This window comes from Xenopus laevis, chromosome 4L (genome assembly GCF_017654675.1).
Source record: "Xenopus laevis strain J_2021 chromosome 4L, Xenopus_laevis_v10.1, whole genome shotgun sequence".
Lineage (NCBI taxonomy): Eukaryota > Metazoa > Chordata > Amphibia > Anura > Pipidae > Xenopus > Xenopus laevis.
This window is the reverse complement of record NC_054377.1, coordinates 116271003-116291672: the sequence shown is the minus strand read 5'-3', so window position 1 is coordinate 116291672 and position 20670 is coordinate 116271003. Positions and strand designations below refer to the sequence as shown.

General features: G+C 39.6%; 1 protein-coding gene across 2 annotated transcripts in view; it reads left to right on the top strand.

Moving 5' to 3' along the window:
• c1orf112.L (chromosome 1 open reading frame 112 L homeolog) overlaps nt 1-20670 on the top strand; it is a 43065-nt gene that overhangs the window by 2444 nt on the left and 19951 nt on the right. Inside the window, exons 2-11 of one of the 2 annotated variants that reach the window (XM_018258785.2) lie at nt 1186-1225; nt 5675-5763; nt 7362-7466; nt 7893-8033; nt 8223-8385; nt 9907-9991; nt 11532-11670; nt 14737-14817; nt 16201-16265; nt 16601-16749. In XM_018258785.2, the coding sequence (XP_018114274.1) occupies nt 1186-1225; nt 5675-5763; nt 7362-7466; nt 7893-8033; nt 8223-8385; nt 9907-9991; nt 11532-11670; nt 14737-14817; nt 16201-16265; nt 16601-16749 (1057 nt within the window). The remainder of the gene's footprint in view (nt 1-1185; nt 1226-5674; nt 5764-7361; nt 7467-7892; nt 8034-8222; nt 8386-9906; nt 9992-11531; nt 11671-14736; nt 14818-16200; nt 16266-16600; nt 16750-20670) is intronic. The other variant, XM_018258786.2, reaches the window with a different exon arrangement.

Genomic DNA, 20670 nt, shown 5'->3' with positions numbered 1-20670 from the left:
GCTGTCCCTCTGGCAATTGCCAGAATTTACACTCTTGGCCTGCTTGGACAGGTCTGATGAAAGGAAAACCAATACAGTATAAAAAATATAGTCTCCTGGTTGCTAGGGTCCAAATTACCCTAATAGCCATGCATTGATTTGAATAAGAGAGTGGAATATGAATAGTAGAGGGCCTTACTAGAAAGATGAGAAATAAAAATTAGCAATAACAATAAATGTGTAGCCTTACAGAGCATTTGCTTTTTAGATGGGGTCAGTAACGCCTATTTGAAAGCTGGAAAGAGTCAGAGGGAAAAGGCAAATAATTATAAAACTATAAAAAATAAATAATCAAAACCAATGGAAAAGTTGCTTAGAATTGGAAGTTTCAAAAAATCGCTGTGTACCTCAAAAATAAATTTGAGGGGGAAAAAAAACAGAAAAATAATATAGTGTAGTATTTTTAATTATAACACCAAAAAATAATATAGTGTAGTATTTTTAATTATAACACCACCATATAAGTGTTTAAATACTAATTACGTTTATCCCATGAAATTGTTAAAGTGAACAGTGGGTTAAATACAACAAACAAGTGATCCGTTGTTGGTGAAGTGGGGTCTACCCACAAAACAATCCTAATGTTTCTGGTGGTATATCATACTCACAAAAATTGTAAAAAACTGTTTTACTTGCATTTTTGTGAGTATGATATACCACCAGAAACATTAGGATTGTTTTGTGGGTAGACCCCACTTTACCAACAACGGATCACTTGTTGTATTTAACCCACTGTTCACGTTAATAATTTCATGGGATACACGTAATTAGTATTTAAACACTTATATGGTGGTGTTATAATTAAAAATACTAAACTATATTATTTTTCTGTTTTTTCCCCCCTCAAATTTATTTTTGAGATACACAGCGATTTTTTGAAACTTTACATTTTTGGAGGTGGAAGAGAGCCTGGTGATCGCTGGATTGGGAACACACTGCGTTTGGGAGTCGTTTTATATTTATTTGCTTAGAATTGGCCGTTCTATTACATACTAAAAGTTTACTTAAAGGTGAACCACCCCTTTAAGGGGAATTGTACACTGTACCTCTGATCATATAACAGGCATACTAGGCAATATTTGTCAGCGGGATCTACAAGTAATATTAGAAACAGTTTGAATTGCAGGTTTCCTTAACAATTTGTACTCCATGTATCAGAATTCAGACAGCTGGACAGAGGATATTCGTAAGTAGAACTGGTGACAGTTTTTTTGCATTGTGGTCAATTCTGTGTACAGGTATGGGACCTCTTATCAAGAATGCTTGGTACCTGGGTTTTTTTTCAGGATAACAGATCTTCCTGTAATTTGAATCTTCATACTTTGTTTGCTAGAAATTCATTTAAACATTAAATAAACCCAATAGGATTGTTTTGCCTACAATATGGATTAATTATATCTTATTTTGGATCAAGTCCAAGATACTGTTTTATTATTACAGATATGGGACCTGTTATCCAGACCTGGGTTTTTTTCCGGATAACGTATTTTTCAGTAATTTTGATCTTCTTACCTTAAGTCTAATAGAACATTATGTAAACATTAAATAAACCCAATAGGCTGATTTTGCTTCCAATAAGGATTAAATATATCTTAGTTTGGATCAAGTACAAGGTACTGTTTTATTATTACAGAGAAAAGGGGAATCATTTTTAAAAAATGTGGATTATTTAGATAAAACGGAGCCTATAGGAGTCAGCCTTCCCTTAATTCAGAGCTTTCTGGATAACAGGTTTCCGGGTTCCCTTACCTGTACAGAGAAAGAGGAAATCCTTTTTTTAAAAATCAGAGTTATTTGAATAAAATGAAGTCTGTGGGAGCGGGCCTTCCCATAGTTCAGAGCTTTCTGAATGGGTTTCTGGATAACAGATCCCATATCTGTACTATGAAAATTAGTAAAATCTTATTAAAAGGAGTTAATTGCTGATGTGAAAAAAAGTTTTTTCCCCCGCTCTAAATGATATGTTTACAAGCTTGTCCATATGATTGAAATAAGGGGGTCATATTATGAAAATTAGCATATAAGTAAGTTGCAGGGATGGAAATGAAGGCAGGTTAAGCCACCTGTGTTTTTGTGCTTATGATACATGTGACATGTACTACAGCACAGCTTATTATGTAACAGTCAGGATGCTAATGATACTCGTTTGCACCATCATATAGCTTGCAAGCTGTCTATATTTTGCTCACTTAATTGGGGGACACAGGCACCATGGGGATGAAGATCCTGCAGCTTGGAGAGTGGACACTTAAGCTGGCCATAGATGTAAAGATTTTTAAAAGATCCGATCCTCATCGTGAGACCAAGATTATCTCGGAACAATCGTACAAATTGTCCATCAACTAAAAAGAAACAAAGGGTAGCTGCCTGCTTGTCCCTGCAGACATAGATAGATTGCACTGGGGCCGATGATGATTTTTTTAACCTGGCCGATCAATTTTTCGGACAGATGTCGGCCGAAAAATCGTAAGGGTTATACCTTACTTCGACGATCTTCTTGTGAAGGCACCTTGCCTAGAGATAGCCCAAAATCACACAATGCGGGTGCTACAGACATTGACTCAAATGGGATGGTTAGTCCAACTACCACAAGTCCAATCTGAACCAAGCACAGACTATGGAATACCTGGGCATAATACTAGATTCCAGAAGGGAAAGAGCCTTTTTCCCATTGGACAAGATACATATCTTACAGAGCCGTACAGGACTCCTCAGGCAAAGCGAATTAGTTCCCCTTCGAACAGCCATGCAAGCCTTGGGGACCATGGTGGCTGCCTTTCCAATGATTCCTTATGCGCAACTCCACACCAGACCACTACAACAGCTGATACTACGGCACCAGAGGAGAGATCCAAAGAACTTAGAGAGATAATGATTCCAGAGCAGATCAAACTCTCACTCAACTGGTGGCTTTACCCACACAGAGCGACATTAGGAAAACCATTTCCCAACCACTCCTGGACGGTGGTGATGACAGACGCCAGCCTACGGGGCTTGGGGAGGAGTACTGAACCAGAAAACAGTCCAAGGCCTTTGGAATCATGCGGAGAGATGCCTCCCGATCAATATCTTAGAGCTCAGAGCTTTACGGTACTCCCTGGTACACTGGACAGAGTGCTTACAGGGCAAAACAGTGCTGATACAATCAGACAATGTGACGGCGGTAGCTTACATAAACCACCAGCGAGGCACCAGAAGTCTAGCAGCCCTGGCGAAGGCAGAGTCAATCCTAAATTGGGCAGAGGAACATGTTCCAGCCATATCAGCAGTGTATCTGCCAGGGGTAGACAACTGGACCTGATGGCATCTCGATACAACCACAAGGTCCAAAAATTTGTAGCAAGAAGTGTTGACCTACAGGCATGAGCAGTAGACGCCCTGGTGATTCCCTGGACATTCTGTCTAGCCTACATCTTCCCACCCCTGGCACTACTACCAAGAGTTATACTGGTGGCCTTACACTAGCCTCGAAGAGCATGGTTTGCAGAGATGGTTCGCAACCTCAAGTTGGTTCTATCAGTTCTCAGTTCTACAGGACGAACCTTACGAACCACTACATTCCTCTAGCCATGCTGACAGAAAAGGTGGTGATCCTTTTGGCAATTACATCGGCACGAAGAGTTTCCGAACTGGCGGCACTGTCATGCCAATCACCATTCACTATTATCCACTCTGATAAGGTGGTACTCAAACCCACTCTGGAATTCCTTCCAAAGTCGTGTCACAATTTCACCTGAACCAAGATATAGTGGTTCCATCTCTCTGCCCACAGCCAAAGAATCCACTAGAGAAGCGTCTCAACAAGCTGGATGTGGTACGTGCAATCAAGATGTACTTGGAGGCTAGGAAAATGATCAGAAAGACAAAATCCCTCTTTATCCTTTCTGAAGGTATAAGAAAGGGAGACCGCCTCCGTTTAGAGTTCAAGCTCACTCTAAACGCTCAATCAGTACCTCCTGGGCAGTTCGACACCAGTAGTCGGCTGAGCAGGTGTGTTGAGCCTCAACCTGGTCTTCATTATACACCTTCAGACGCTTCTACAGCCTGCACACCCAAGCATCAGCAGAAGCAAACTTCGGAAGGAAGGTGTTACAGATCGTATTAGACTGAGCACCTGATAGGGGAAACCGCTCCTGCCCTCAGGGGTTGCTTTGGGACATCCCCATGGTGCCTGTGTCCCCCAATTAGGTGAGAGGAAGATTTTTGTACTTACCGTTAAATCCTTTTCTTTCATCCTATATTGGGGGACACAGGCCTTCCCTCCCTGTAATTTTTATCAATGAATTACCCAACCTCTCAATCTCCTTAGGAGTTTACATAGTTTAACCACTGTTGGCAGGGGCGATGCTGGCCCCTCCACCGTCCGAGGCAACAGCAGTCGCTGCCGCCCCCCCTCCCCTGTGCGCTTACCTTTTTGCGCCTGAGGGTGTCCGAGGCAACAGCAGTCGCTGCCGCCCCCCCTCCCCCGTGTGCTTACCTTTTTGCGCCTGAGGGTGTCCGGTGGTGTCCACCAGGGCAGCAGAGAGGGCCTAACTGCGCTCTCTGCACTAGAAGAAACTGGAAATTCGGCTCTTAAAGTACCAGGAGCAGCATTTTTGCCGCCCGGTACCTAGTGGGGTGCTGCCGCCTGAGGCGGCAGTCTCAAGTCGCCTCATTGGCGAAGCGCCCCTGACTGTTGGTTACAATGTCCATGTTGGAATACTTCATAGTTAAAGTTATGGTTAAGGGTTGGGGAGACTCCTTCCCTGTTATGGGTGAGCCTATTCCTTCTTCGGTATGAAACTGGAGATGGTAGGAGGAGGCAGGGGATGAAGCCCAGAGCAGGAGGAGGAGTCAACTTTAACATCTTAGTGTTCACTCTCCAAGCTGCAGGATCTTCATCCCCATGGTGCCTGTGTCCCCCAATACAGGATGAGAGAAAAGGATTTAACGCTAAGTACAAAAATCTTCCTATTCTGCTGATTTTGTGTTTCTGGAATTAGCAGTTTTTTATTTTTTTATTTTGTGTTTGGTGAGGTTCAGTGATGCACCTTTTGGCTTCAGCCAGGTGTTGCCATAGGGGCAGGCTTTCTGGAGTATGTAGGTTGTCTAGAACTTGCCCATGAAGGAAAGAGACTTCATACAGGTATGGGGCCTGTTATCCAGGATTTGGGGTTTTCCGGATAATGGATCTTTCGGTAATTTGGATCTTCATACCTTAAGTCTACTAAAAAAATAATGTAAACAGGAAATAAACACAATAGGCTTTTTTTTAACCAATAAGTATTAATTATATCTTAGTTAGTATCTGGTTCAATGCACTGTTTTATTATTACAGAGAAAAGGGACATCATTTCAGAAGTGTCAGATTCACTTTAATCATGGTTCCTAAAGGGTAGAAACATTGCCCGGTTTAGTTCCCACAATGACGTCTGATTCAAATAGCCAGAGTAATATTTATTGTAGGAAATAACACAGAAATGTCAATTTCTCTCTAATGCTGTTAATTAATTAATTAGTATTCAAATGTGACCCCTTAAGTGGAAAATAAACTAGACATCTTATACCTGTGTACCAGGGCCCTTAGCAGTCAATTGGTTGCATTTTGGTTGCACCATGTTCTAATTTTATAGATTTTGTCTTCTTTCTCTTTTAGGGGTATTTAACCTACTAACTGAAATGTTTTTGCCGCATGTTAGTGTGCTGGAGCTGGAACAGAGTGTGTTATCAAAAGTGTTGCCAAAGGTTTGTAGAAATTTTCACATGTTAATGTCAAGTAATATCAAGTTACCAAAAAGCCACTGAGCTGTGATGCTATTTAGGAACCCTAACATTAAAATACATATCGCTTTAAAGAGGTGGTTCACCTTTAAGTTAACTTTTTGTAGGTTATAGAATGGCAACTTAGTTGTCATTATTTTTTTTTTTTATAGTTTTTGAATTGTCGTCTTCTTCTTCTTCTTCTTCTTCTTCTTACTCTTCTTCTTACTCTTTCTACTTTCAAATGGTCACTGACCTCATCTAAAAAAAAACAAATACTCTGTAAAGCTACACATTTATTGTTATTGTTACTTATTACTACTCCTCTTTCTATTCAGATTGTCTCCTATTCATATTCCAGAGTTCATATTTCATATACCAGAGTTTGAAAGGATAAGCAAAATGTCCCATGATCTTAGGTGCAATCTACAATAGTAAACATGACATTAAAGGATAAGCAAACCTTAAAATTAAGTGAATGTATTCTAAGCACTTTTGCAATGTACATTCATTATTTATTTATTTATTTATTTATTTTAATTCCAAGATATTAAAGGATACATGTACTGCTGCCCATTTTCTGACCAGTCTGACCACTACGTAGTGTCAGAAGAAAGAAAGAGGGCTGCTCTGATGTTCTTCTGCTTAGAGAAACTTTTTACTCTAATCTTTCTTAACCAGAAGAATATCCCTCTTTCTTTCTTCTGACACTTTCCTTATCCACTTTCCATGTTAACAGTACATGTATCCTTTAATATTTTGGAATTTAAATAAATAATGAATGTATATTGCAAAAGTGATTACTTATTTTAAAAGGGGTGGTTCACCTTTAAATTAACTTTTTTAGTTTTTTATAGAATGGCCAATTCTAAGCAACTTTACAATTGGTCTCCTTTATTTTTTTATAGTTGTTATTTGCCTTTTTCTTTGGATTCTTCTCGGCTTTCAAACGGGGGTCACTGACTCCATCTAAAACAAATTACTCATCTTTCTATTCAGGCCACTCCTATTCATATTTTAGTCTCTTATTCAAATCAGTGCATGGTTGGTAGGTTAAATTGGACCCTAGCAACCCGATTGCTATAACTGCAAACTGGAGAGCTGCTGAATAAAAAGCTAAATAACTCCTAAACCAGAAATAATAATGAAAACCAATTTTCAGAATATCACTTTTGACATCATACTAAAGGTTTATTTGAAGCGATTTAAGGTTTACTTATCCTTAACCGAGATAAGTGTGTTCACCCAAACATCAGCAATATTAAAACAGCAATTAAATCTAACTAACAGAAGCATGCTCACGTTAGCCATTTAAAGTAGAATAAACCAGTAAACCCCTGCATGACACTGAAGTGGTATAAAAGGGTTTTATTCTCTCTTAAAACAAGACTGCTGATACACTACCTACCATTTTCCTTCTTGATGATCTACTTCTGATGTAAATTTTTTCCTAACTACTTGTTCAGTATACTGTTTTTTGTGTATTAAAAAATAATTAATTTTATTAGACATTTTGGTTTTCTTTTTATACTTTATGATGGATTTCAAACTGGCAATCCTGTTTTTTGCTTATTGTGTCCTAGGCTGTTAAGTTATTTGACAATTTAGTTCATGAAGTTTCAAGCCAATCCTCTGGATTATCAAGTCAAAATACAGAACTGAAATCTTCGTTGCGAAATATATTGCAGGTATTTGTCTTGAAATTATTTCATTTTTTTGGCAAATGAGCCTTAAAAATACCAGATAATAATATAAAAAGGTAAAACAAAATATGCAAAAAGTTCAACTCGCCCATGAGTAATTACTTGATTAGAAATATTAAAGCAGTCCTCCAACCTGAATCACCCAAAAGCAAGCTATAATGTATTATGCAAATAAATGCTGTATATTAAAAGGCCATATACTATCTATCAAATAATCATTTAATGTTTTGCAATTTCAGTTCAAGTAAATCTAAAAAGCACAGTTCTTGGGGGCACCAAGAGCCTGTTGCGCATTTTGCATGATTTTCTTCTGGATATCTAGACCTGTTTTCTGTTAATTCAGGATGGGCACATATTTTGTTATAAGCATATATATGTATTTCATCTTTGACATTTTTCATTTGCACACAGAACATGGTCCACTGGCTGGGCGCTTTAACAGCATTTGTCCGACAAGTTTGTTCATTTGAAGAATCTTTGAATTTAGAAAATATCCATTCGCTTCCTAAATCTGTTCTGCATGTTCTTAAAACAGCATTCAGCCACTGTAAGGTATGTTAGCGAGTTTTGTAAATTTTATTAACAAATTACATTAATAAACATGCACAGACTTTTATTTCACAGTTACATGCCTCTCTTCTCTACCTTCACCTTTAGACATGTCTTTTTTTCCCCAACCTCCGCTACTATGTTACTATATGCTCAGTATATCAAACTGGATTGTTGCTCTTTCTATGACAGGACAGTGATTCAGTGTACAGTGGCCGACTCCATTTGGTGTCTGACCTGCTTCAAGCTCTCTTCAAGGAAGCTGTTTCCCTTCAGAAGCACATTATGGAATTGCTGGATAAAACCAATATTAAACCTTCAAGTTTAGAGAAAGACACTGCTGATATGGCAGCAGGTTTGTTTCTGACCATGTTGTAGGAATTTTTTGCTATAATATCTTTGTGATTTAAATATAATATAATTGCTTTGTAGTGGAGACCTAAAGCCAGACAAAGGTTTAGCATGAATATGAAAAATATTGGCCTATAGCAGCGCTGTCCAACTTCTGTGGTACAGAGGGGTGGAATTTTTCCGGACTACATGGTGGAGGGCTGATAATGGCCACTCCCTGTTTTTAAACCACACCCACTTTAAACCACACACATGTTACCCAGGGAATTTTTAAGTGCAACCAATGTTGGTAGCACACCAAAAAAACAGATGGTTGGTGCTCACTGCAGGGATATATAGATATAAAAATTTAAGTCATATTAAAACATACCCTTATAGCCATATGCCTCCTCCTCCTCTGTGGATAGCTCAGAACCCCCAGCACATGATTATACACCTTAGGGGCCCCTAACAACAATTTCTAAATGCTAACAAACCCCTAGAACACACACACAGGGAGCATAGGGCAGGCAGAGTATGGCACACACAGGGAGCATAGGACAGGCAGAATATGGCACACACAAGGAGAATAGGACAGGAAGAGTATGGTACACACAGGGAGCATAGGGCAGGCAGATTATGGAACACAGGGAGCATAGGGCAGGAAGAGTATGGCACACACACAGAGCATAGGGCAGGCAGAATAGAGCAGGAGACCGGGCAACCTATCAGGACCACTCTAAGATTAATAGTTCATATTGTGCTACATAGAGTGGCACAATGCTGGTACCCCTTCAGCAGTTTGTTGAGGTGTGAACAATGTGGGCATTTACAGTCTGTGTCTCAGGTGTGAACAGTACAGGGTTTACAGGGTCATACCCTTACAGGTGTGAACAATGCAGGGGAGATTACAGGTGTGAACAATGCAGGAGTTTACTGTCCGAATTGGAGGTGTAAACAAAGCAAGGGACAGTTAATCTCAGTACTGGTACCTTTGAGGGGCCACGCAAGGGGAGAGGGGGGGTCATGGGCCGCATCCTGATGCAGCCTGAGGGTCACTATTAGACAGCACTGGCCTATAGCATCAGTCATTCTTTACTTGCCTCGCCCTCTACCTGCGGTAATTAGAATTTTGCATACTCTGATTCTTGCTCTTATTTAGGGAGTAACGTTAAATATTTTGTTATGCAGAAAGTAAATTTGCATATATTTAATTAAATTTTAATGTTTTTAATGTTTTTTAGTATACTTAAGGTACCCAGGGAACCCCAGGCCTCAATCATTTTTGACAACAGTTTATTGTGCTGCTTGATAATTACTCCTATGTGCGCTAAGTTACATCAAGGAAACTTTTTAAATGCACTCTCTCTTTCAATATCTCATTTACAAAAAAAATAGTAATGAATAAAATTAAAATGTGAAAGAAAATTGAAGGAGATATTAACCAACGTCTTTCTAAACTTTTTTTTTTTTTTCAATAAACTTGTACTCCAGTAGTTAATAAAGTTTAAAATTTTGTATACCAACATCTCTTTTCTTATTCCAGTGCTGCATATGGTTTTAGAAATTTGTTCAGTTGTGTCTAAAATGGATCATGCTCTGCATGCTAACACATGGAAGTTTATCATCAAGTAAGTCTTTTAAAAAATGTTCAATATTCTGATTGGAACTTTTTGCCCCAGAAATGGGCGCACTTGCATTCTGGAGTGCTACATCAGGCTGTCAAGATACAGGGATTTAATTGCCAAAATTTTAATTGTTACCTGCATGAGCGAGGCGAGTATGTTAGTGCTTCTGATGGCAAATGTCTAATCAAAGTCAATGACGCTTTACATTGGACAGTCAAGTTGGGGCAATATATTCTATGGCAAAAATAAAAAGCATGCAAAGACAATATTGTGATAAATATTACAGATGTTTGTATATCTTTGAAACACTATGTATAAGGAGACGGTAACATATGTGGATGTATAGGTCAGTGACATCTGTGTTGCAGTACAACGTTGGCTGGGCCAGGAGGTGACTGTATGGAACAAGTAACTAAACTAGCATAAAAGATACAAAACAAGAAAATATTATCAGTGTGATATACCAGTGTTGATGCTTAATGCAACATACCAACTATGCTACCAAAGGCATGTTTGTAGGATTGCTGCAGATCCTGTTATCCAGCTATAAACGTTATAAAGATGTTGGATATCCAATATACTAAGCATTTTCTGGATTTACACATGATCACACAGTAAAAGATATTTCTCAGAATAGTCAATATATTGTGTAAATCAGTAGATGGTATAGTCAACAATAAAACAGTACTGGAGGCAAAACACCTGCATTAAATGGGGTAGCCCAGCTTCAAAATGAATTAAAGGAACAGTAACACCAAAAAATTAAACTGTTTTAAAGTAATGAAAATATACTGTACTGTTGCCCTGCACAGGTAAAACTGATGTGTTTGCTTCAGAAACACTACTATGTTTAAATCTTTTTACTTTTCATTTTTACAATTAAATTTTTTGATGTTCGTTTCCTTTAAATTTTATTTATTGAAGGTAAAATAGTACACCACAAAATGTTTTATGTTGCTACTCATAACACATTACATAACACAAGCCTCCGGTTTCATATTGTATTATAATTCCTTTTATAACATTTCGATTTGTAACAGTATGTCCATCAATTCTTCCAGTAATAGATCCTCGCGAGATGTTTTCTTTTTTATATCTTCTTTTTTTCCTAGTGAAAACTCCACTTGTCCTTAACTGCAATTTAAAAAAAAAAAAAAAAGGAGGGATGATTCATTCCAACAAGGAAAATAATTGTCCAAATCCTTTTTTCATCTCATTGTGATACACATCAGGGAGTCATACCCTGCTGAATTGAGAGAGGTATCAACGTGGATAAATGTGTCCGTTTGTTTACTTTCCTAACTGTCAGGAAGAGACATAAGTAAATGTCTTGGCAAAGCGTTTTAGTCGAGGGAGATTATAGAAATACAAAACAGGTTCTGGAGCATGGAATGGGACAGGGATTACATTTTGGTGATTATACTACTTTGGTCATTTGTGCTGCATGTTACTATAGTTTAATTTAGTTATTTTTTGCTTTTGTATTTTCTGTTTAGCCCTTGCTCTTTCACATTGTTCTAAAGTGTGTGTGTTTCTGTTCCAGGCAGAGTCTGAAGCATCATGCATCAGTTGAAAGCCAGCTGCGTCATCATGACTTTGTCAATGGATTGTGTGATGATATTCTTCTTTCATTCCAGTCTTGCCTTCAACTGGCGGAGCACATGCTGGTGTCTGGATCACAGGTAATTATGCATAACCCTTATTGTGTAACAATGTGAATTGCAAAACTGTAGTTAATCTGGTAAATTGCAGAGTGGCCATCAGGGGATGACCACTTTGGAGATTTTTGGATGTTTGGTAGCGATAAGTTCAAAGTATATCAATTTGAGCTTTTTCTCTATCACAGAAACTGGCATAGGGAATTTTGTACATCTTATGCATTACTGAAACACTCTAAACACGAGGAAGTGCCCACTCTGGTTAGATAAGATAACACTGTGGCTTTAGGGTTCCTTTGTTTTATGAATATCTCTAGAAACCAGTAGAGCGTGCATTTATCCTGACCATTTGGCATGGATGTGTCTTGCCAAGCCTAGAATTAATCTGTGATTTCTTCTATCTGCAGTTCTACAAATACTACTACCAGTGCGTTATCGCTTTTAAAAACATCAAAAAAAAACCCCCATTATTTACAAAACCTTAGTTTATTGAATCAGGCAACTACAGTGGTGTGAAAAACGATTTGCCCCCTTCCTGATTTCTTATTCTTTGGCATGTTTGTCACACTTAAATGTTTCTGCTCATCAAAAACCGTTAACTATTAGTCAAAGATAACATAATTGAACACAAAATGCAGTTTTTAAATGAAGGTTTACGTTATTAAGGGAGAAAAAAAACTCCAAATCTACATGGGCCTGTGTGAAAAAGTGATTGCCCCCCTTGTTAAAAAATAACTTAACTGTGGTTTATCACACCTGAGTTCAATTTCAAAGGTTATAAAGCCATTTCTAAAGCTTTGGGACTCCAGCGAACCACAGTGAGAGCCATTATCCACAAATGGCAAAAACATGGAACAGTGGTGAACCTTCCCAGGAGTGGCCGGCCGACCAAAATTACCCCAAGAGCGCAGAGACAACTCATCCGAGAGGCCACAAAAGACCCCAGGACAACATCTAAAGAACTGCAGGCCTCACTTGCCTCAATTAAGGTCAGTGTTCACGACTCCACCATAAGAAAGAGACTGGGCAAAAACGGCCTGCATGGCAGATTTCCAAGGCGCAAACTACTTTTAAGCAAAAAGAACATTAAGGCTCGTCTCAATTTTGCTAAAAAACATCTCAATGATTGCCAAGACTTTTGGGAAAATACCTTGTGGACCGTCGAGACAAAAGTTGAACTTTTTGGAAGGTGTGCGTCCCGTTACATCTGGCATAAAAGTAACACAGCATTTCAGAAAAAGAACATCATACCAACAGTAAAATATGGTGGTGGTAGTGTGATGGTCTGGGGTTGTTTTGTTGCTTCAGGACCTGGAAGACTTGCTCTGATAGATGGAACCATGAATTCTACTGTCTACCAAAAAATCCTGAAGGAGAATGTCCGGCCATCTGTTCGTCAACTCAAGCTGAAGCGATCTTGGGTGCTGCAGCAGGACAATGACCCAAAACACACCAGCAAATCCACCTCTGAATGGCTGAAGAAAAACAAAATGAAGACATTGGAGTGGCCTAGTCAAAGTCCTGACCTGAATCCTATTGAGATGTTGTGGCAAGACCTTAAAAAGGCGGTTCATGCTAGAAAACCCTCAAATAAAGCTGAATTACAACAATTCTGCAAAGATGAGTGGGCCAAAATTCCTCCAGAGCGCTGTAAAAGACTCGTTGCAAGTTATCGCAAACGCTTGATTGCAGTTATTGCTGCTAAGGGTGGCCCAACCAGTTATTAGGTTCAGGGGGCAATTACTTTTTCACACAGGTTTGGATTTCTTTTCTCCCTAAATAATAAAAACCCATTTAAAACACTCATTTAAAAACTGCATTTTGTGTTTACTTGTGTTATCTTTGACTAATAGTTAAATGTGTTTGATGATCAGAAACATTTTGTGTGACAAACATGCAAAAGAATAAGAAATCAGGAAGGGGGCAAATAGTTTTTCACACCACTGTATATGAAACTACATGTAGTAATATTGTCCACTGGGGCAGGTTGTCACAAAACTTCTAAAGGAGATTTATACTCCCTTTTTATGATGGGCTTATTTAGTTGGGCTTATGTAAACAAAAGTTGTATAACCATTGCCTGAACTGCCAAAAAGGTTACCTTCACAGATTTAAAGGAAATCCTAATACTCGCACTAACCCTTTCCTCACCACTTACAGTCTAATGTAACACCTCTTTCACCTTATAACATTGTGTAACCTTGCATTACGCAACAATCCCCCTCCTAAAAAAGTTGGAGCAACACAAGCATGCAAATCATTCCTGTGGTGTGCCAATTATGGGCTGTGATTGACTATTGGTAGCCCCTTTATGAACTGGCAGCTACAGGAGGCTCTGTTTGCCAGTACATCTGGTTTTTAAGCAACCAAAACTTGTTCCAAGGCCAGGAATTCAAAAATAAGCACCTGCTTTGAGGCCATTGGAAGCAAAATCCAAGGGAGTTTAGGCAATATGTTGTTCACAAGGCACTGGTTATGGACCACTTCATTACACTTGAGTTTGGGTGGGTTAACAATGGTGACCAAAGACAGACTATCATGTTTTCCTTTCTATTTGTGGAATTGGAAATGTGTGTGTGATAGTTCATATGGTGTTTATCCACTCTTTTTTTTTTTTTTTTTTTTACAAAAGCCCAAATAAGCTTGTTTTTAGACTGTCAGCTCTTTTAGGCAGGGCTCTCTTTGCCACTTGCATTGGTTATCGTTTTTTCTTATTGTTTGTAATCTATACACACCCCTTTTATTTTACAGCGCTGCAAAATATGTTGATGCTTTATAAATACATGTTATTGTTAATGATAATAAATAATGTCACACAAGGGTATGTTGAGACATTTATAACACGTTTAGTTTTATTGGAGAGCACTGCACAATATGTTGCCCCTTGATAAATATGTGTTGCTGTTAATTATAACGTTCTGTGCTCAAGATATCCCTATGGGGTAGATAGGTCAAACATTATTTTTGAGTGTATAAATGCTGCCAGAGATAAAGGATACCCCACAAACTTACAAACTGATGCAGTATACAGGGCAAGCTAATTGTAATGTGGTTTGTGATAATGTATACGAAAATTCTATATTTTGGCAGGATAACACAGATCAGAGATTGTTCCAAAAGACTGCAAAACTTTGTCGGTTCTTTGCCAATTCACTAGTTCACTACACAAAGGTAAGCAGTTGAGACATTTTGAATAGATTTATAAGTTTGTGTATGGTTTTCACTTTGCTAATGTACATCTTTGCAAAATACTGTGAATCTGTGAAGCGCTGAGCACAGTTTGAATATATAGTTGGACCAATATGTTTTATAGATTCATTCTATAAACAGGGCAGGAGGAAAGACATTGATCGGGCAGAGAAGTAAATAACTTCAGGAGAAGAGTATAAAAAAGTAAAGGGAAAGCAGTAGAATAGGAGGTTGCAGAAGATAACATGAAATAAATGAAGATGGAGAGGTGGAACCTGTCCAGTTTTGACCCGGACAGCCCGGTATTTTGAGGGGTTGCCCGGGTCTATACTTCCTGCCCGGTTTTCCAAATAAGGAAAACCGGGCGGAATTCCCTTGATTGACACGACAATCGGCCAATCGCTGATCGCCGCGTCATAGCCCCACCCACTAATGTCATGGGTCCACCCACTGATGTCATAGCCCCGCTCACTGACATCACGGACGTCAGAAACTATAGAAATTAAATGATGAAGACCATTGAAAAAGTTGCTTAGGATTGGCCATTGTATAACATGCTAAAAGTTAACTTAAAGGTAAAGCACCCCTTTAAAGGTGAAGTAAATCTTAACTATAGAAGTAGCTAGAAATGTTGTATATTATGTTTTGGGCTTCTGTACCGGCCCAAAGCAACCACAGCCCTTTAGCAGTAAAGATCTGTGTCTCCAAAGATGTCCCAGGAGCTCCCCATCTTCTTTTCTGCTGATTCATTGCACATGCTCTGTGCTGCTGTCACTTACTGAGCTTAGGGACCCACTCACAATATACAGTACACCATAGAATAGAAATGTCACAATATAAGGTTGATTAGTAATTAATACAGATAAAAAACATGGCAGCACAGAAACCAGTGCAATTAGCATCAGAATTTAATAATCAGCCCTGTAGCATAGGCATATATTATAGGCCAACCTCATTTTCCGCTTGATAATTTATGACGACCCCTAAGCTTAGCTTCTCAACAGCTGCTCAGAGCCCACTGAGCATGTGAGTGTCGCAGACACTTTCCAAGATGGTGACCCCCTGTGACCGATTTGAAGTCCTGGGTCATTGCTGCTATTGAGAATCTGAAACTTTAGGCTGGTGCAATAAGTTCATTATATAAAATATGGCATTTGTAGCCATATTCATTTTTAGGGGTTAGTTCTACTTTAAGTTAAACACCTATGGTGATAGCAGCTAGGAGGAATAATGCAGAGAACATGTATGATGTGTAGATATGGGGGAATGTTTTATTTTGTTGCATAAATATGTGCTTAGGCATTCTGCCAGCTTGTGCAAGGTCTATTTGCTTCTTGAATACTAACAAAGTCAAATCACTTTTAGGAATTCATGCCTTTTTTGTCTGGATCTTGTACCCGATTGCACCAGCTATATCTTCAGATACACAGGTGAGAGTATAAAGCATAATAGCATTTGCACCACTGCCTTTTGAGCTCATAGATCACCTAGTTCTTTCTCCAACAGGGCAAAAGGAACCTTCACTATCTGTGTATTTAAACAATGCTAACCATGTATCCTCTTGAAACAGCACCTTCACTTAATAATAATATCTTGTTTATCTTGTCTGAATTGTAACTTGTATACCAAACTTTTTTTTAACTGTATAAAATAGAAAAACACAATGTGTTTTTATGTGTTACTGTGTAAAGTAATTTAAAAAGATATATTAATAAATTGAATTTGGGCATCATTTTTAAAAAATCTTCATAATGTTGTCTTTCAGCCAGTTTCCCCCAAGTTTGTATGCCACACTCATCTCTGAAGCACACAAGAATGAAATTGCCTGCGTTTTCCTGGTGGCGCTTGATCCTTTGATTCTCCAGCTTCTTTCTCACAGAGCTTTTGTGGAGTCAGTGTTAAGGGAATGTTTAGGTAATGTTTTAATATTTTGGCAATTACATTGTTATTTAACATTGTATTTATATATAATTTATAAAGCAGCTTTGTCCCAGATTTTCTTTACTTTTGCCTTAAATGGGACTAAACCCAAACAATACATTTGGGTAAACTTACCAAGGGTGCTAATCTCAGTACTTATGCAATTTACATTCATTTTTTAATTTTAGCAGTTTCTGTGATATTTGAATTTTTTAGACTGTTAATAGCTGGCTTTTGGCTTCACCGAGCTTCAGCAACCCAAGGGTTAACTAAATCTGCAGTGCTAAAGAGATCACGCTGAATAAGCTTCATATAGTTTGGGAGTGAATATCCCCTTTAAAGGGAAACTATCACGAAAATTACGATTTTTTTAAGTTAATATAAGCATAAGCTTCATCTCATGGAAACCTTTTAAATATAATGTTTTAACATTTCTGTACCTCTTAAAAAATAATGAAGAGTGACAGGATGCTGAGAGGTTGGTATTGAAGAATAACTTGATTATTTCATAGACCGTATAGACATTTTCATTGATTATATTTAGAAAGTCTGTTCATATTCCTCAAGACCTGTACTAGACATCAAGCAATAGAAAAAATCTATTCGATCCATTCAGTTCAAAATAGAAACTGCGATCAGTGATTCGAGGAATGGAACAGGGACAACTAATAATGTATATGTATAATAAAATTAGGCATCAAGGACGCATATCTCCATGTTCCAATATGGCCCCCTTATCACCAGTACCTAAGATTCACATTCACGAATCACCATTTCCAATTTGTAGCACTGTCATTTGGACTATCATTGGTGCCTTGAGTGTTTACCAAACTGATGGCGGTTATGCCAGTAACATTACAGCTATGGGGAATATCCGTAACCCCATACTTGGATGATCTCCTCCTGAAGGCCAGGATCGGAACACAAAGCAAGGAAAGATCTAGATCTCGCAATTTGTCTACTTCAGGAATTCAGTTGGGCCATCAACTGGTCAAAGTCCGATCTACAGCCGAGTCATTGGATGATATTCCTAGGTTTAGAATTCGACACCAAAAATACAAGGGGGAGCACGCCAAGGCTAAGTAAAAATGTGTTTAAATACAATGGAAGTCCAACTGATTTGTCCAATTAATCAATGCACATTCCCTGGTCCCCTGTCTCATAAGTAAAGGTGGCCATACACTGAGAGTTCCACTCGTTTGGCGATGTCGACAAACGAGTGGATCTCTCCCCGATATGCCCATCTTGAGGTGGGCGATATCAGGCTGATCCGATCGTGGGCCCAGCGATCGGATCATAATGAGCGGTAAACAGGTGGTCGGATAATGGGACCGCATCAACTAACAAATGCGGCCGCGATCCGACAGGATTTTTAGTCCTGTCCGATCGACATCTGGGAAGCCCATCGGAGGGCCCCATACAAGGGCCAATAAGCTGTTGCCTCGGTCTGTCTGCAGCTTTTATCGGCCCGTGTATGGCCACCTTAATTCAGTATATATGCAAGTGCATGTGTTTATAAAAACGGGTTTTTAGTTACGAAGTTATGACCTTGGCATTGGTTTCAATCAAAGGGCTAGATCCTCCCACGCCACTAACTTTTGCTGCTTTTAAGAGAGAGAGACTGCCGAAACCAACGCCCATTTTTAAAGGTATGAGACCACCATTTGTTAAAGGGGGCGAGTGTAGGTGTGCTACAAACCACATGAAAGCATAGCCTGGCTACAATACAAAAATACAAGGGGGATTCAAACACCATCACAAAGTTGGTACACCTTCCACAGTACAAACAGACCAAGATCAGAGGTCAGATTCTTTCATTACTTTCCAACCAGAGGCCGACAATTCCCTCTGCGATGAAAGTACTGGGGCTCATGGTTTCAGCTATCGAGGTGGTTCCGTTTGCACAAATACACTTACGAGCTTTCCAAGCGAATATCCTAATAGCATGGAAGGGGGGATCCCTGTCTCGAGCTCTCAGACTGTCCCAGGCAATGAGGGGGACGCTAAAATGGTGGCTACGACCAGAGAATCTGTCCGCAGGCCAATCATGGGCAACTCCAAATTGGAACGTAATATCCAGGGCTGGAAGGCGACTTGGAACAACCTTTCTGCACAGGGACTATGGTCTCCTAAGGAATCCAAACTGTCATCAACCTATTGGAGTTGCCAGCGGTAAGATTAGCACTTCTCCACTGGGCACAGCGTCTGAAGGAAATGCCAGTACTAGTTCAGAGTGACAATGCCAACACAGTAGCATATCAATCGCCAAAGAGGAAAATGCAGCAGAGCAGCTGAAGCTCAGCATATCCTGGAGTGGACGGTGAGCAACGTTGGGAGGTTGTTAGTCATACACATACCAGGAGTGTCCAGTATAAAGGTGGACTTTCTCACCCGAAACCAGCTGGATCCAGGCGAGTAGGAACTTCATCCAGAAGCATATGAAGAGCTGGTGAATCATTGGGGACGTCCACAGATAGATCTGATGGCGTCCAGGGCCAATCGAAAGGTACCAAAGTTATTCGATCTGTTCTGGGAAGCAGTACTGAACGCCATGACGCAATGCTGGAGATTTGACCTAGCCTTTGTATTCCCTCCCCTTCTCATGCTACCACGAGTCCTCAAGTAGATCAGGCAATCTTCCATCACAGTAATAGTAGTGGCGCAATATTGGCCGCGAAGAACCTGGTTTTCGGATCTGCAGCGGATGTCCGTATCACAGACAATTCGACTAGTCCACAGGCTGGATCTTCTTTGACAGGGCCCTGTAGGTCTCTTCATATTGATGGGATGGCTATTGAAGCATCCAATTGGCGGAGACAGGGAATAGCAGAAGAGGTAATTTCACCTATGCTGAAGGCACACAAGCCTACATAATCCAGAACCTATCACATTTACTGACTGACTGACTGATGCAAAGAGCTCGGCTACCTTTTTTTGAACTCAATATCCCATGAGATCTGTCATTTTTACAGCGGTGCTCACAGCTAGGACTGAAGTTAAACTCTTTAAAGGTCCAAGTCTCAGCCTTTTCCAATATCGATTAGTGACAGCAGACACGATACGTACCTTTCTTCAGGGGATGGCACATGTGATTCCACCTTTCCATCCACCGGTCAGAGGTTGAGATCTTAACCTAGTACTTGAGCACTGCTAGATCCTCCATTTTGAAACGCTTAGCTCAGTTTCAGACATGTGGCTCACCTGAAAAGTAGTGTTTCAAGTGGCAATTTCATCAACCAGAAGAGTGTCTGAACTGAGCGCACTTTCCTACGAACCATCATTTCTGGTATTCCGTAAAGATAAAGCAGTCTTTCGCACAATTCCTTCCTTTTTACCCAAGGTCATTTCATCCTTTCATATAAATCAGGAGATTGTAGTGCCTTTACTGTGTCCAGAGCCTAAAAATTACAAGGAACAATCTCTGTTTCTTTTACCCACTGGACCTTGTAAAGGTCAGGGAGCTTCCAACACTTCCATTGCTAGATGGTTGAAACAGACAATGACACAAGCCTATCTGTCAAAAGGAAAGACTCCACCAATGGGTGTTCGAGCTCACTCGGCAAGGGCAATGGGAGCATTTATGATACTCATAAATCTGTTTCTCTGTAGTCGAAAGGGGGTCACAGGGCTTCCCATCCTGAGGACGAGCCTTTTGACCAGTTGGTCGTGTTCAGGATAGTTCCCTGGATTACCATTTTGACAAAGTAATTTTTTTTTAAGAAACTGTTATTGTTCCCGTTTTAGAGTTTTTTGGGACAAACTGATTGGTTAAGTACAGTGTACAGGGTTAAGCCCAATAGGCCACGCCCTTTTGATTATTATGCAAGTGGCCTGCCTCCTGGAGGATGGAGCTTAACCCCATCGTTCCCTGTGTCCCCTTTCAACTACAGCGAAACAGATTTAACGGTGAGTATC